This window comes from Schistocerca americana, chromosome 2 (genome assembly GCF_021461395.2).
Source record: "Schistocerca americana isolate TAMUIC-IGC-003095 chromosome 2, iqSchAmer2.1, whole genome shotgun sequence".
Lineage (NCBI taxonomy): Eukaryota > Metazoa > Arthropoda > Insecta > Orthoptera > Acrididae > Schistocerca > Schistocerca americana.
Genome location: NC_060120.1, coordinates 479,714,194 through 479,729,082, shown reverse-complemented (window position 1 = coordinate 479,729,082; position 14,889 = coordinate 479,714,194). Strand labels below are relative to the sequence as shown.

Here is a 14,889-nt window from a genome sequence, read left to right as displayed (position 1 = left end):
ATTTCATACTTTCCAGTCTTCTAGGCCACATTTTTCTCCTGGAAATAAACTTTATTATGTCACTAAGTACGAAACTTCTTTACACCAACATCCTGTTACAAAGTCCTGTTTCTGTCAGCAAATTGAAGACTTGATACCAAGTAATAGAATTCTGTTTTATTTCTATGGTAGGCCAGTTTCCCTGATATTCTACAGATGTTACATCACCTTATAGCCTGCAATGAGTCCTATCATCACCTTATAGCCTGCAATGAGTCCTATCTCACACATTCTGCTTGAAAGACTGACTTTTATTGTGTTAAAAAAAAAGTAGTGTGTACAGTGATTTACATAGAATACTAATAGTAACCAACAGACATTGACATACAAATTAGGGTGTTACCAATAACCAAAAGCATAAATAATTTTGAATACGTTTTTTATTAAATATTATTTGCATATAAAAAAGATCACAGTAATCACATAAAAAAGATTTGTGAATGGCAATTAAATACTACGGACATAATTGACCACAATAAACAACACAATAGCACCTGTGGGCTTGCCCCTCTTATAACAGTCATACCACAGGTAACTCTGTATTCACTACATTTTATATTCAAACGATACCCCAAAAATTTGCGTCACTGTTTCACTCAACACTCAGGTTCACTTTCCACATAGTTCACAATGAGGCACATTTGGGGATTACTTACATTATCAGTCAGATCTTGCACTTCTTTTATTGTTACATGACTATGGGGGGACAAATTTCCTTACTCACATTAATACAGAGTAACACAATTCAATAACTAGAGTATTTTTTTAATAAAAAATGGTTTTGTTGATAAAACTTGCATTGAACTGCATGAATACAACACCTGATGCAGTATACAAACTGCAGCCAAGCCTGTAGTCTTTAAAAACTTTCTTATTATAACAAACGAATAAGATCTTAAGTACTTAATAAAAGCTACCATTGTGTTAACAGCCTTCAGAACACAGGATACTGCAATTCTAGAAGTTTTGCATGAAAACATGCAAAATGCAATATAAAAAAAATGGAGCTAACTTGCAACAAACAATTGGCACAGATATTATCCTGTTACAGCTCACTTAAAAGTATATTATGTTCAGTTACATTGCTGTTTTGCTGGTTCTTATGCCCAGAAGCACAGATCATATGCAAGGAAGCAATATCTTCTTTATCCATAATACAGTTTATTCACTGATCTAATAGGAACTTCACAATAAAATTGGCAAGTAATCTCGACCACAGACAAAACCTACTGCATGCATATACTGCTTAACATAAATACTGAATTTTAAATTTGAATTTCAGGTTATGTCAAAATTTGTTTTACCACTGGAATGACAGGGATAATAAGGATGTAGAAATTTCATAAAATGGCCTGGTACAAAGTACTCTTTCCTACTCTGAATGATAATCTACAATTTTAGTCCAAAACTACTTTGATGCTCTATACAAAATACATTCATAAAAGGTATAGAACATAGATCTAAAAACTTTAATTTCAGAATATATATAAAAAACTTCAACAGTGTCTGTTGGTCTCTCATTAAAATTAAGTTGTACTTTCAATCTGCCAATGTGATGTCACACACAGCATATTTCAACAAGCAGTATCTAAACCTCATTTTTGCACTCAGCATATGTTTACAAAACATTGTGTTCACATGTGAAACTTAAAATCCAGCTACACTAGATCTGTTCAATGCTGCTCAATAAGTGATTGTTTCAGTTTCCACAGGTCAAGAGCATCATAATGGGAAGGTACAGTAATGAGAGCATCTTGCGTTGTGCGATCTGGAGAGCAATTCTGAAATGAAGAAAGGAATAGACATGTAATAATCTGCAAGTTACAACCCCACCAAAAACAATCAAGATCATTGCAACATACCATTTTCCACACATCTGCTCAGAAAATTATGTTGACTATGGCAATACTAATATTGCTTGGAATTATAATCTACAAAATATCTCTTTCCACATATATCTCTCTGTCTGTCTGTCTGCCCCCCCCCCTTTTTCAATGTGTCTAATAAAATTAGTGCCAAAGGATCACATAATTAAAAATCTCCGGAAATCAGTAATGTGAAAGACAGCCACTAGTACCTTGCACATTCAAGGTTATGAAATGGAACTGAAACTACGCAACTATCTATTTCCTCACCTTTGGCTGTTGTCTGTAGGTATCAACACATTCTACAGGCAACCTTGTACATTCCATTTTGTAGTGGTAGCCATCAGATGTCAACTTTATGACTGTGTGCAGTGGGACATTTATGTATGGAAGGTCCTCTGAAATACAAACATTTTCTCAGAATTGCAAACAACATGCAAAACAATTTTCATTTAAATACAAAACCAATATTAATTCTGTAAACACAAACATTTAAAAGTTGGCTGGTACTTTATGTGAAAAATATAGAATTGGTCACGCCAGGGTCCAACAGATGATTCCTTACGATTATCAGAAAAATAACTATATATTAAGAAATTTATTTTATTAATCCACAGATCAAAAAATAAAGTTTAAAATTTTTAGAAACATTTTATCTTAATTCTATTGGAAAATTGGCAGTTTATTTACTGGTGCCTGTTTCAGTGTTCTGATCATCATAGACTGCTTACTCCATGGGAATCTGCTGAAGCTGGCGAGGAGCAGGTGCCAGTCTAGGAGGCATATAATAACTTCTATACCCCTCCCACAGTGGTGCTTGCTCCTCACCAGACTCAGCAGACTCACATGGAGTAAGTGGTCTGATGATGACCACAACAGTGGTTGAAACCAGTCAGCAATAAATAAACAAACATCTTTATGATGTTGGGATTTTCTTATGATATAAAAAATCAGTTTCTTTGTTTCTAGAAGTACGTACTTCTGTCACAGTAGCATCACACAAAATATTTTAGTATATATACCTGGTTGCTTATTGAGAAAATATCCCAGTACACATCGTAGTACAGCCTGATGGCTGACAACTAATATGTTCTCACTGTGTTCCAGCTCTAGCAAGATTGTCTCCAAACGATTCATTATATCGATATACGATTCACCCCAGGGATAACGGTACCTAAGTTTATCTTGGTCACGCCATGCAAATTCCTGAGGGAACTTCTCTTGCATCTCTTCATAACTGAGACCTTCACAAACACCCTACAACAAAGACAGTACAAGCATAAGATTTGTATACATGTTAAAACTTTAGATTTTATATTCGCTCAGTGCACATTACTTACAGCATCCAATTCATTCAACTCTGAAAAGTGTTCCACAGGAGCTCCAATTCCCTGGACTGTTTGCTTTGTGCGCTTCAGTTCACTGGTCCACACCCTCAAGTTGGGGATATGGAGAGCATTGATATGTTGTGCCAAAGATTTGGCATATATTCGACCTCGTGGTGATAAATCTGCATCACCACCAATGCGACCTAATACATTATTCTCACTCTCTCCGTGCTGCAATGTCACAATATGATACATGATTAGTGTTTCATCACACAGACTTGAATAGAAGAAAATCAGAAAATCGAGCACACTTATTTGATCTAAATATATTGTATAAAGAGCTGTAGGCCAGATCTTAAGACTTTTGGGACAGGCCCATTTAATAGCACATCTGATGGAAAATATCATACTTACCCTTGAAAAGTAAAATGTTTTTGGAGCTGGCCTGAAATTTGAAAGAAACATCAGAACTTTAGCCTCAAGATGACCTGTGACCTTGTGGGTAGCAATTGACTCTCCTGAAATTAGAGAAGGGCACATTTAATTAAAATCCTTTATGCACGAAACTTTTATTTGAGTTCTCTAATCAACTGTAAGTTTCAGTAAGCATAATAACCAACTCACCATCATTGGTGTACTTGATGAAACGGTATTGCGGCTCATGTTTTGAGCTCATAGGTTCATACTGTTCAACATAATGCTGTATTTTATGATTGAAATCATCCATAGCCTTTTCAGAATTCATATCTTTATAATCTGGGCTATTCTGTAATGTTTCCTAGTAATAAAAAACAGTAACAATTAAAGCCACTGACCAACTGAAGCACCTCGTCAAATAAATCAGTACAGTGAAATATTTGAAAGTACTTACATTGACATTCCTTGAAAGAATGCCATTGTCATCACAAATACATTCAATAAACAAGCACCTATAGCCCATACGTTTCTCAAAATGGTCATGTACTTTCTGCCGCTGATAATGAGCTATGTGTGTCCCATCCAGGATCTGAAAAAAAGAAAGACGTATGAAAACTTTGAATCTTACCAATTTTTAAGAAAGAGATGTAAGACAAACAGTGGAAATTTTACTAATTTCTGAAACTCAAATGTAGCTTACTATAATTGCATTTTATTTCTTTGAAGAAAATCTATAGTGTGATACAGTAGTAACATTAACACTTTTTTTTACAATTGTGTATTGCAATGTTGCAACTGAGCTTTCAAAATATTACACCTGACTGTCAGATACTATTAATAATAATGCTGGACTAAGCAGCAGTATCTAATGGCATGAACTGGCCCAATCTAATTTCACAAGAATTTCAGTGGAAAACAGCTCTGTGTGGGGGCCAGCTTGTTTCTCAAAGAGTAAATTTTTAAAGACACTAAAATATGTACAAATCTTATTGTTCCAGAGGTTCAAGAAAAAGGTGCAATGGACAATGGGGCCAATGAAAATAGAATTATTTACAAATCAGGCTTTAAACAAAACACAGTTTTTTTAAAAGGAAAACTGGGGTTGTAAATGTGTATAAGAAGAAAAAAATTCAAAAGAGGTGTTTCGTAGTGGTTATGATAGTGGTGCTAATGGCTAAAAGAAAACTAGCACAAGAATACAAGACTGTATAATTACTCTTAACAAACTGTGATGCAAAAGCTGTTGTGGCATTTATCAACTAACTCAACTCATTTACTGATGACTGTGTGTTAAGTTCATTTAAAAGCCAATCCCTGAGTTTTTCTTTCTTCCTTTCTTTCTTGCAGTTGACTAACAGTGATTCAGGAGCCTATGATATCTATTTTGTAGCCACCTAGCCCACAAAAAACACATACAAATCAACCAGTTTGTGCCTACAATATCTCTCTAGGAGCCAAGCATCCCACAAAAAACATATGCAAATCAATCAGTTTGTAAAGATCTAGAACTTTATTTAGAAACTATATTTCACTTCCTCCTTTCTCTGCACTGTAGTGTCTGCTTATTGACTCACCTTCGCAAAAACTGTGACTGAATGCCTGTCTCAAACCTCCTTTATTATTTCTTTTATTAATCCCGTGAGCCTAAATAATGAAGTAAGTTTAGTGTTTGATATACAAGGTCAACAGAGACTGAGTACAAGCCTGAAGTAAGTAAACATCGGGAATAAACTGTCCATGCTTTTCTAGAGAAGAAACATCTAGGTTTCACCTTAGGTGTTTGGAGAAACCACAAAAACCTACATCTGAATGACCAGATAGGAATTGCAAATCATCTCTCCAACCCTAACTGTTCTAAAATTGCTATAGTGAAGAGGTAAAAAGTTTAATCTCCCGTGATAAAACAAAAGAACAGTGAATCAGTGACAACTAAAATTTCAGAATACCTTAACCCACAGCGGATTGAAAAGGGCAATTCATTCTCTGGGAAATGCTTGCAAGGCACATAATTAACTCTTGTATCATTCCGCACAATTCATTCTTCTATTTAATAACAGTGGTCTGACATAATGCTTTCATTTAAATAGTGGCTACAAAAGTTTCCTTTCAGAATACAGCCACAATTATACAGAAGCTAGCAAGCTTATGAAGACTGATATTTTCTTGTTCATATCACAAAAAACGATGAGCCAATAGATTTGACCTTAGAGTGAAATAACACAGTTGCTGAACTTGCAGATCACCTCAGAAAGGCAGTAACATTGTACGCCAGGAATTCAAGGCTAATTTTGATTACGAGTGCATATGTACCTAAAGTACCTAAGCCAAATTACCACAGAACTCACCACGATGTTGCCACCACCTTTCAGCCAGTCGGTGGCATCATCCATGGCAAGCTGGGCACTCTTAGCCCGGATCTCCATTGCTTCTTTATTATCTGCTCGAAACAGATTGTGGTTGTCATACCGCTCCACCAGCTTACGTCGGTAATTGCTAACTGTAAAAACTGCAATAGCAGAAAAAAGAAAACACTCCTCAGAATGCAGAAAAATAGTCTGTTGTTACATGCAGCTCCACGAATATATATGCATCTCACTTTACATGTGTCTTCTTTTCTTTGTGTGGTTGCTCATAGCAAATACTGTAGTTCATTATTTCTCACAATTGTTTCTGTCTGATAGACTTGCAGGCTCTAACAAATGAGTTACAAAGCCTCTCAAGATAGTAAATAAATTAAATAAACAATGAACAATTTTATATGGAGAAAACTGTGTTCAATGTGTACATGTGTAACATTTTAATATGGACAAAGACGAAAGCATAACTTTAAAAAGTGCAGTTATTTATAACAAAAAAGTCTACGTATGAAGTGAAAGGTAGAAGGAAAGAATGGGGAGGTCTATTGTTCATTAACATTACAGTAGATGCTTGGACTGATCAAGGATGTGTGAAGGAATCTGTCATAGTATTTGAGAAGGAACATTCCCATCATTTGTCTGAAATGGTGTCAAGAAACAGTAACCAATATAAATATTGACAACTGAACAAGAATTTGAACTCTAGTTCTTCCAGAATCGCAATTCATCTAGCCTCCTTAATATTTCCTGAAAAGGTGAAATTAGCTAGACAGACACTAAAACAAAATTTCAGTAGTGTAGTCTTTCTTATTTATGGACAAACCTTAAAACAAATTATTTTCAGTAATGCAGCCTTTTTCATTTACAGAATGTGTTGAAACATATTACAATTGCCTAAAGTCAAAATAAACACTAATCACTACAATGTAGGATGAATATAACTTTGCAAAATGACCTAGTGAGAAACACTGTTCCTGCTTTCTCTAGCAAGTCAGATTTAAAGAGTGACTTCAATATATTCAGGAACAATAATTGCACTTATAATTACACAAGGAGACAGTAACATTTTAATTTTAAGACCAAAGGTTACTCCCCCAGATAATAAATTTTAAAGTGTTGAAGGTAGAGGCCGTAAAAAAAAAAAAAAAAAAAAAAAAAAAAAAAAAAAAAAAAAAAAAAAAAAAAACCACAGAGTCTTCCTAGATCTTCCTATTGTTTTCAGTCTCTGGTTATCAACAAAGAAATTATGGATCCAAAATGTTGTTGAGGCAGTACTTTATTGTGCCAACTCCTGCAACCAGAAAGCATTTTTTTTCCTTTCTTTTCAATGTAGCTACTTCATAAACCTTACACATGCAGCCTGCCTGCAGTAGTGCTGGTGAATGATATATTTCAACTGAGTCTACAGAATTAATTCCAAAATGAATTTCAGTATCTAAAAGAAAAAATTACAAGAGGAAGCAAATTGGGGGAGGGGGGCGGGGCGCTAGAGTGTGATGGTGGCTCCCGTTCCCACAACATCTTGGTGACAGAGACTGATCTGTAGTGTATACCAATGCTTATGTTAGATTGGAGGGTGAAAATAAGAGTCATGTATAGGCAAACCCAAATAATGAGAATATGATATAAAAGTTGTGATAACAGATTAGCAAACTGCTCTGCAGCATAGACTGATGTCCACATTCATCCTTTATTCAATGGGCCCTTCAATACACAACTTAAAACTGCAAGATAAATTAAAAAATGGTCTAATACGTATTAAGCAAATATTGAAGATGTACTTTCGTGCATATTATGATCTTCATTGTACATCAATTATGAACAGTGCCCACTATGCGACTCTTACAAGGCAAGACTTCTTCATTCACAATACTTAATAAGTCACAATTATTTTGCAGAAGCTCACCTTTTGACATTTCACCAGTCCATCGCAGGTAGCGATCTAGCTTATGTGCTGTAGCTGACTTGGACCTTGCTGGCATTCCAACCATAACAACAACCAATCCCTTTGCTGAACGTGTGCTTGTGCCTGCAATAAATATACATGTGTAAGGTCTGGAATAAAAGCTATGTTAGGCTACAAAAGGTCTTGGTAATACAATGATAGACACACACTAACTAATATTTATGGTGTACTGAGGAATCTTTGTAGATTTGAATAGTTACTTGAAAATGCCAAGGTTCATTATAAAGCATTTCACAGGTAAGAATCCACCCAGAGCACATGGGTCATCCCAAAAACTAAAATTTCCCTTCCTCATGATTTTTGAATAGGGCCTCCGTAAATTATTTTGCTGTTCACTTGACTGTACTGGTGCGGCACAATCAATTCAGATGTTGCTTTTACAATAAGAATTAGTGAACGTCACCCAGGTGTTATTCTTAGCACAAAAAGTGGTGTAACCCGAGACATAATATTCATAAAGGCCTTTGTAAATAAACTTGGTAACTCACCGCGTTACCCCATCTTATACCTCGACTTACTGAAATATACAGTATGTGCAAAAATAAATCTCATTACGAAAGGTAAATTTTTTCTTCCTAGCTGCGTACCTCGTCTTCCAGAACTGTCAATGTGAACAAGTTTTTACCAAACTAGAAGAGTTAAATGGAGCAAGTTTCGCAGCTAATTTCATTTATCACGAAATGTATGGTGTGTAAAATTGTTTACCGATAATTATAGAAACTCAGGCTGTGTGTTTGTAATAAATTATGTTGCTAACCTTAAAGCATGTACGAATCTACAAAATTGTGTATTCATCACTTATGTAAGTATCCAAAAATATACATGTAATCGACGACACCTACATGATGTGCGCGATGTGTGGTTGATTAATAAGTAAAAGTCACTGACGTATGGGATGTGTCCCCCACCCCCTCCTCCTTGATGGAAGCGGTCTGTTCATTACACCCTACACCAAAGTGTTTGCACCACGGTGCACCAGATAATTCATTGTCTTTTCGCAATCACAATGCCTTAAGTGAATACTGATGTACACTGGTCAACTCACCTCTGGTGCCATTATTGGCCTCCTTCTGCGAAGCCTCCAGCACAGCCAGTTCGTCCTTCGACGGCATGGTTTGCGGTGGGCTCATACGCGTCGGAGCCATCTCTTCCTTTTTTCTGGTACCACTCTCAAGCAACTTTCCCACGTGCGACAGCAAAGAAACGAGGCCTGCCAGCACCACTAGCGTCCGCTTCACAGGCTCGTTCGTCTCCGTCGTAGAGATGATGCACGAGCAATCTGTAGGATAATCCAGCCGCTTCAATACGGCGTTCAACGACCTTCTACTAAATGAGTTGATTCTTCTCTTCTGAAAAGTGATCCGAAGAAGTATGCCTTATTGACTGCTGTAAGTCTGGCCTCATGCCAATACACGCTCTGTCTTTAGTGGCCAGTGTTGTTGCTGGCTGAATTCAAAAACTGGAACCTGGTGCCAGTAAAACACTACTCTCTTTCCTCACTATTCCCGCAGATGAGATGCAATTTATAACATCTCACGACAACGGAGAACAAAAAAGTCCACACTAACTAGTAAAATACTGTCCAGTTAGCCTTACAATCTATAAAACGATTGCCTTCTCTACTTCAAGTACTCGATATTCGCAACAACCACTTTCAACCCACTCGCTTAATATCATTATTTGAAACGGAAAAGAAAAAGAAAACAGCACAAGTGCAGGGCTACACTATCTCTCCACTAGTACCTCTTGCTCTTCTCAGTCTCTTCTGGAAGCACAACAAACGCAGCTGCGGCTTTATCCTATCGATTCCCAGTCCCAGATGCGCGCGCATCCGATCGCATTGCGCATGCGCGATATGTAGCTGGGAGCCCGTTCCGGTCAGGCTCTGTTGCCATGCTGCTGCGCCGGCCAATGCGAAGGTGGCTGCGGTTGCGAAGAGGGGCGAAAGATCAAAACCTGGTCAGTTGCCGGACGAGAATTGCATCCTCGCTTTGAAACAGCTACTTCATTTGTCTTGTCAACTGTCTGCAAGGGAACTGTACGGGCAGAACTATGTTACCCTTTCACACAAAATTCTGGTTGCCTCCTTATTTTAATGTTGCAGTCCTCACTGCCTGGGAGATCTTATGTAACGGAGAGTAACTTAGAATTAAAGATAATACCTTTTTATTTAAGGAACGTTTCTAACACACCTTATACTACTAAATCCGTTGGCTCGAAACAGTTGCTCACGTATCTGACGACTGCGGAAGGTGTACCAAAGCGGCATTTATCTTTAATTCACGAAATACGACTCAAGATGGCCATCTTAAAGATCGCAGTAGACAAAGTGAGAACCAGTTTAACGAATAACGGGATAGAATTTCGGTATATAATGGCAGGGGCATTCTCTCGACAGGGAGTGAAATCAGATGTAAGCATGTTCTGGAGAGGCAGATGGGCATAAAACTAAAGAGAAACCGTTCGTTCTTGACTGTAGTATATTCATGAGAAGACAACAATGATCGTCCTGCGCTAGACAGCAGTGGCTTCTTTTCTTCTTAACAAAGATGACGGACCGCCCGTTGTAGTCGAGGCAAGGCTGACAACGAGTGTAGATTTATTGGCGTGAGTGTTTTTAATTCAGTGTCACACCGTTCACCGATTCGTACTAAAGGAAATGCATTCGTACGCAATTTGTAACCAATCTTCTGATAGGACTGAAAATTTCTGAACGGGTAGAATGTAGCTCGTTATCCTGTACAAAGAATCATCAGCACTCAGAAGTAATATGCGATGTGCTCCACAAAACAGTTGTAGAACTATTGTCATTCATGTTGTTCAAAATGGCTCTGAGCACTATGGGACTTAACTTCTGAGGTCATTAGTAGCCTAGAACTTAGAACTACTTAAACCTAACTAACCTGAGGACATCACACACATCCATGCCCGAGGCAGGATTCGAACCTGCGACCGTAACGGTCGCGCAGTTCCAGACTGAAGCGCCTAGAACCGCTCGGCCACTTCGGCCGGCCATTCATGTTGTACTTGTGGACTTAGTAGATAGTGTTAGTCTCACACTTTTCGCACAAGATACTGTTATCTGTAAGAAGTCTGTCATTTGGTTTTGCCCTTATAATTTTTTGGTACACACAACGTTATCCTGGATAGACAGTCTCCCACAGCCATAGATGTTATTAAGACGTTTCTCCGGGAATATAATACGACCATTACAGTTCTTTTTATATATTAAGGAATTAACAGAGGGTATCGGTTACAAACTCAGGTGTTGGGATAAACCCTGATTCCAGCTAAATTATAACAAAAATCAAAAAGCGCTTATTACCAACCGAACATATTTACGTATTTTCCATATCAACTTTGCCCGATCCTACATTCAAAATCACACACTTTCAAGATATTCGAAGGCAACCAAAACCACCGAGGACTTGCTTGCAACTGTTTTAACGACTGTCAGTGAGGATAGGCAAAACTCGCTAAATTACAAAAAAACAGAGAAACCTAATTTGGTTATGGAGTGGACCTTTTATAATACGACCAGAAAAGAGCAATTTGCGGACTGGAACAGGAGCGGACTTAGCATCACAGAGCAGTTATCACCAGAAAGGTTGGCTCCTAGTTATTAAATAAGATCCATTACACGTATGGAACCGCATCATCGGTACTACCTACCCAAATCTACAAAAAGAAATTCACTTAAATATTTGAGCTGAAAAATTGTTCTCTAAAGCAGGATGTGGTCTTTGTCAAGAACGCAACAGTCAGAAGGGAAAACTTCTCTCAAAATGTTATTTTTATAGTCTGTACAGAAAACGCTGTGGGATATCCACTATTAATTACTGCAGCATTTGTTGACTAATAAATATTGTATTAGATGTATTTGTATGTAGTTTCTTACACCATTCTATAAATTCATCATCTGTCATCGGTGTCGATGATGAAATCGAAATCAGCATCGAAGATGTGGTCAAAAGAATGTAAAAGAAGTAGTTCTGTGCTCGCTGTTCGGGTCCGCACCGTAGGTTTTTCGTGAAAACGTCGTGATAAAATTATAACAAGTGTTTCGTATAATTATGACTGTTTTCTGTATTGCTTTTCAAGACCCCTGTACATTATACGTATGTTTGGACTGTCGCTCGGTGCTACGTAATCCGCTTTGCGCCGATTATCTTTTGCTTTTCGACGCTGCCGTAGCTTTCGCATTCGCTCCGCCCTGGTCTTTTGAGGCTTTTTGGATTACTTTCGATGCAAGCTTTCCTCAGACTTGCGTTTTCTATAATTGCAAGTATATTTAGAGCCACATGAGACAACGTCATTAATTATTTTGTAATTTACAATTTAATACCGATATCCACTTATATTTCCGGGGAATATTTTTACTGTCCTAATAGTGTTCCGCAAGCTCTTCGCACTGACACAAGATTCGATGTCCAAGATAAACACGTTTCCACGCTGCGCTTGTTCATGACTTTACAAATAGCTAATGCACATGCGTCTACGGTGATATGATGACGTCACATACAAAACAAATATTGCGCGGCAAAAAGTTACAGATAGAGATGGGCAAACTGAAACACGTAACTGTTTCGAAACAAATGAAACAGTACAATGTAATGTTTCGATACGATGTTTCGAAACAGTGAAACAGTTTGTGTTTTGTAATCTAATAAACCTACACATTTTATCATCTTGAATGTCTAGTGTATAAGTATGTACATATAAACACAAATGAGGTGCGAGAGCGCTAATCATATCGCAGAAAGTATGAAACTATCACGTAGGCGTCTTGGCAGTTTCGTATTTCCTGCAGCAAATGCGCTGCTTTCGTGTCGTGTGACTTTCATACTTTTCAATTGGCTGAAGACAGCCATAGCTGAAGACAGAAGAACCACCACGAACGGAACTTGAGATAGGAGCAAACTGTAGAAACAACGGATATGCTGTAGAATGAAATTTCACTCTACAGCGGAGTGTGCGCTGATATGAAACTTCCTGGCAGATTAAAACTGTGTGCCGGACCGAGACTCGAACTCGATCCCGATAATTCGAATAAATAACAAAATATAACAGAAAAAAAATTTCGTCTTTCAAGGTGTTTCGAACCGTTACTATAAATTCACCATGCTTCCCAGCCCTTCCCGTTCACCATTACACTATCAGTGATATGTCAAACAGATTGCTTGCAATTATACCTACATAAAATTTATGTATATGTCTAATAACTGTCACTCTACGCCTTTTTTTTATTCAAAATGTTGTAGGCTTACTTGCGTTTCATAATATGATTACTGTACATGAACAGAGAAGCGTATGTTATACAAAAAAGTGTAATTTAACTGAATGATTTTCACATATTTATTACTTGGAATGTGAATAGTATGCGTTGTTTTATTGTTTGGTTAGTGTTTATAAAGCAGATGTTACGCCATTTCGGAATAGGGCAGTGAGCTAGAAACGAAGCTTTATTTTCGGATATCTTAAGCTTCATGCTATTGCTTGTCAAAAAGATTTCGACACTCTTGAAAGTGTTTCATGGAGTGGTATGTTGTGTTTCAGTGCCTGTGCCGAGCCCGAATCTCGTCCGACACAGAACGGAATGAAACATCACTGTTTCGATACAATTAGTCCGTTCCAAGCACAGGTGGACTGAAAGAGCCTTATTTTGAAACTTCGATGCAGTTCCTGTGTCTGGCTCGAGATCGAGTCGGGTCCGGTTATCCGAGACAGGGGCGGAAAGAAACACCACTGTTTCGAAACAGTGAACCACAGCCGTTCCGAAACACTGAAACAGTTCCACGTATCGATACACTGTATCGAAACATAGAAACAGTGGCCAAGTCTAGGTACAGACAGTATCTATCCGTTGTGGGCTCCAGCACTGTTTACGCATTGTATCTCGCAGCTGTCAGTCCTTCGTGAAGCTGTCTTGGAGCGCACCGAGCGCTCGTTGGAAAGCTGGGCGTGACACGTGCAGCCAGCCTCAAGGTCAGACCACACTCTCGCTTCACAGCGGTATGGTTCGTCAGCCTCTACACTCTTACAAGTTTGGTGCCCGCTCTCGCAAGCAACGGTCTGGCAGCCGCATATAGCCAGGTTCACACTCGCAACTAACGTGGCGCCACAGCTTGCGGCTTTCTTTAGGCCCCTTTCACACAGGAGGCTGTGCATCAGACTGCAGAGAGCTGAAGCGATTCGCGTTACATTGGCCCTTATGCGTTCTTTCACACGAGAGACTCAGAGCTTCGACTTCGGCTCATAGAGCCGCAGTGCAGCTTGTCAAATGAATCGCCTGCAACTCGCGTTACACGCAGACTTATGGGAGCTTTCACACGGGATACAGTGAGTCGCTCGTCGCCGTCCGCGCGTAGTTGCGGTACACATCGATGACTCAGCAGCTCTATTCTTTCTGCCCATTGACGAGTGTAGATCAGTAGTAAAGGTCTGCGTGAGTGTCTAAAACCATGGAGAAAACAGTGAGTGTGTTCGACGTAGAGAGTTTCATTGCGGAAGTGCAACGTAGGCCAGTGCTGTGGGACTGTTCCATGACTGATTATTCGGACAAAGTAAAAAAAAAGTCCGAAGCTTGGAACGAGATCTGTAGAATGCATACAAGGATTCTGACACCTTGCCGCCACAGGAGAAGAAAATCATAGGTAAGAAAGTGTAAATATTTTTATCAATCTGTAATTAGGTATTTTCTGTACAAACATACGAAACTGACACATCTTAAAGCACTTCGTTTTGTGCTAAATGACAACACATCACAATTATCTTCCTCAACACTTACATAACGGCCGGCCGTGTGGACGAGCGGTTCTAGGCGCTTCAGTCTGGAACCGCGCGACCGCTACGGTCGCAGGTTCGAATCCTGCCTCGGGCATGGATGTGTGTGATGTCCTCAGGTTAGTTTGGTTTAA

General features: G+C 38.5%; 1 protein-coding gene across 1 annotated transcript; it reads right to left on the bottom strand.

Annotated features, from left to right (window-relative positions):
* Positions 1-401: 401 nt before the first annotated feature.
* On the bottom strand, positions 402-9,752 carry LOC124593185 (6-phosphofructo-2-kinase/fructose-2,6-bisphosphatase-like). The gene is made up of 10 exons (XM_047131905.1): positions 9,018-9,752; positions 7,913-8,035; positions 5,995-6,155; positions 4,104-4,238; positions 3,857-4,010; positions 3,647-3,750; positions 3,245-3,463; positions 2,927-3,161; positions 2,175-2,302; positions 402-1,820 (listed from the first exon to the last, which is right to left on the bottom strand). Exons 1-10 carry the CDS (start codon positions 9,115-9,117, stop codon positions 1,713-1,715), a joined length of 1,467 nt encoding a protein of 488 aa, XP_046987861.1. The 5' UTR covers positions 9,118-9,752; the 3' UTR covers positions 402-1,712.
* Between the last annotated feature and the right edge of the window lie 5,137 nt (positions 9,753-14,889).

Bases quoted from the DNA above. Each gene is read 5' to 3' on its own strand.
- LOC124593185 (XM_047131905.1), bottom strand. From the start codon at position 9,117: ATGGCTCCGACGCGTATGAGCCCACCGCAAACCATGCCGTCGAAGGAC. The intron at 4,011-4,103 runs GTAAGTACTTTC...TTTTATTACTAG, and splicing joins TTCTTTCAAGGAATGTCAAT to GAAACATTACAGAATAGCCC. The intron at 1,821-2,174 runs GTGAGGAAATAG...TCTTCATTTCAG, and splicing joins CCTACAGACAACAGCCAAAG to AATTGCTCTCCAGATCGCAC.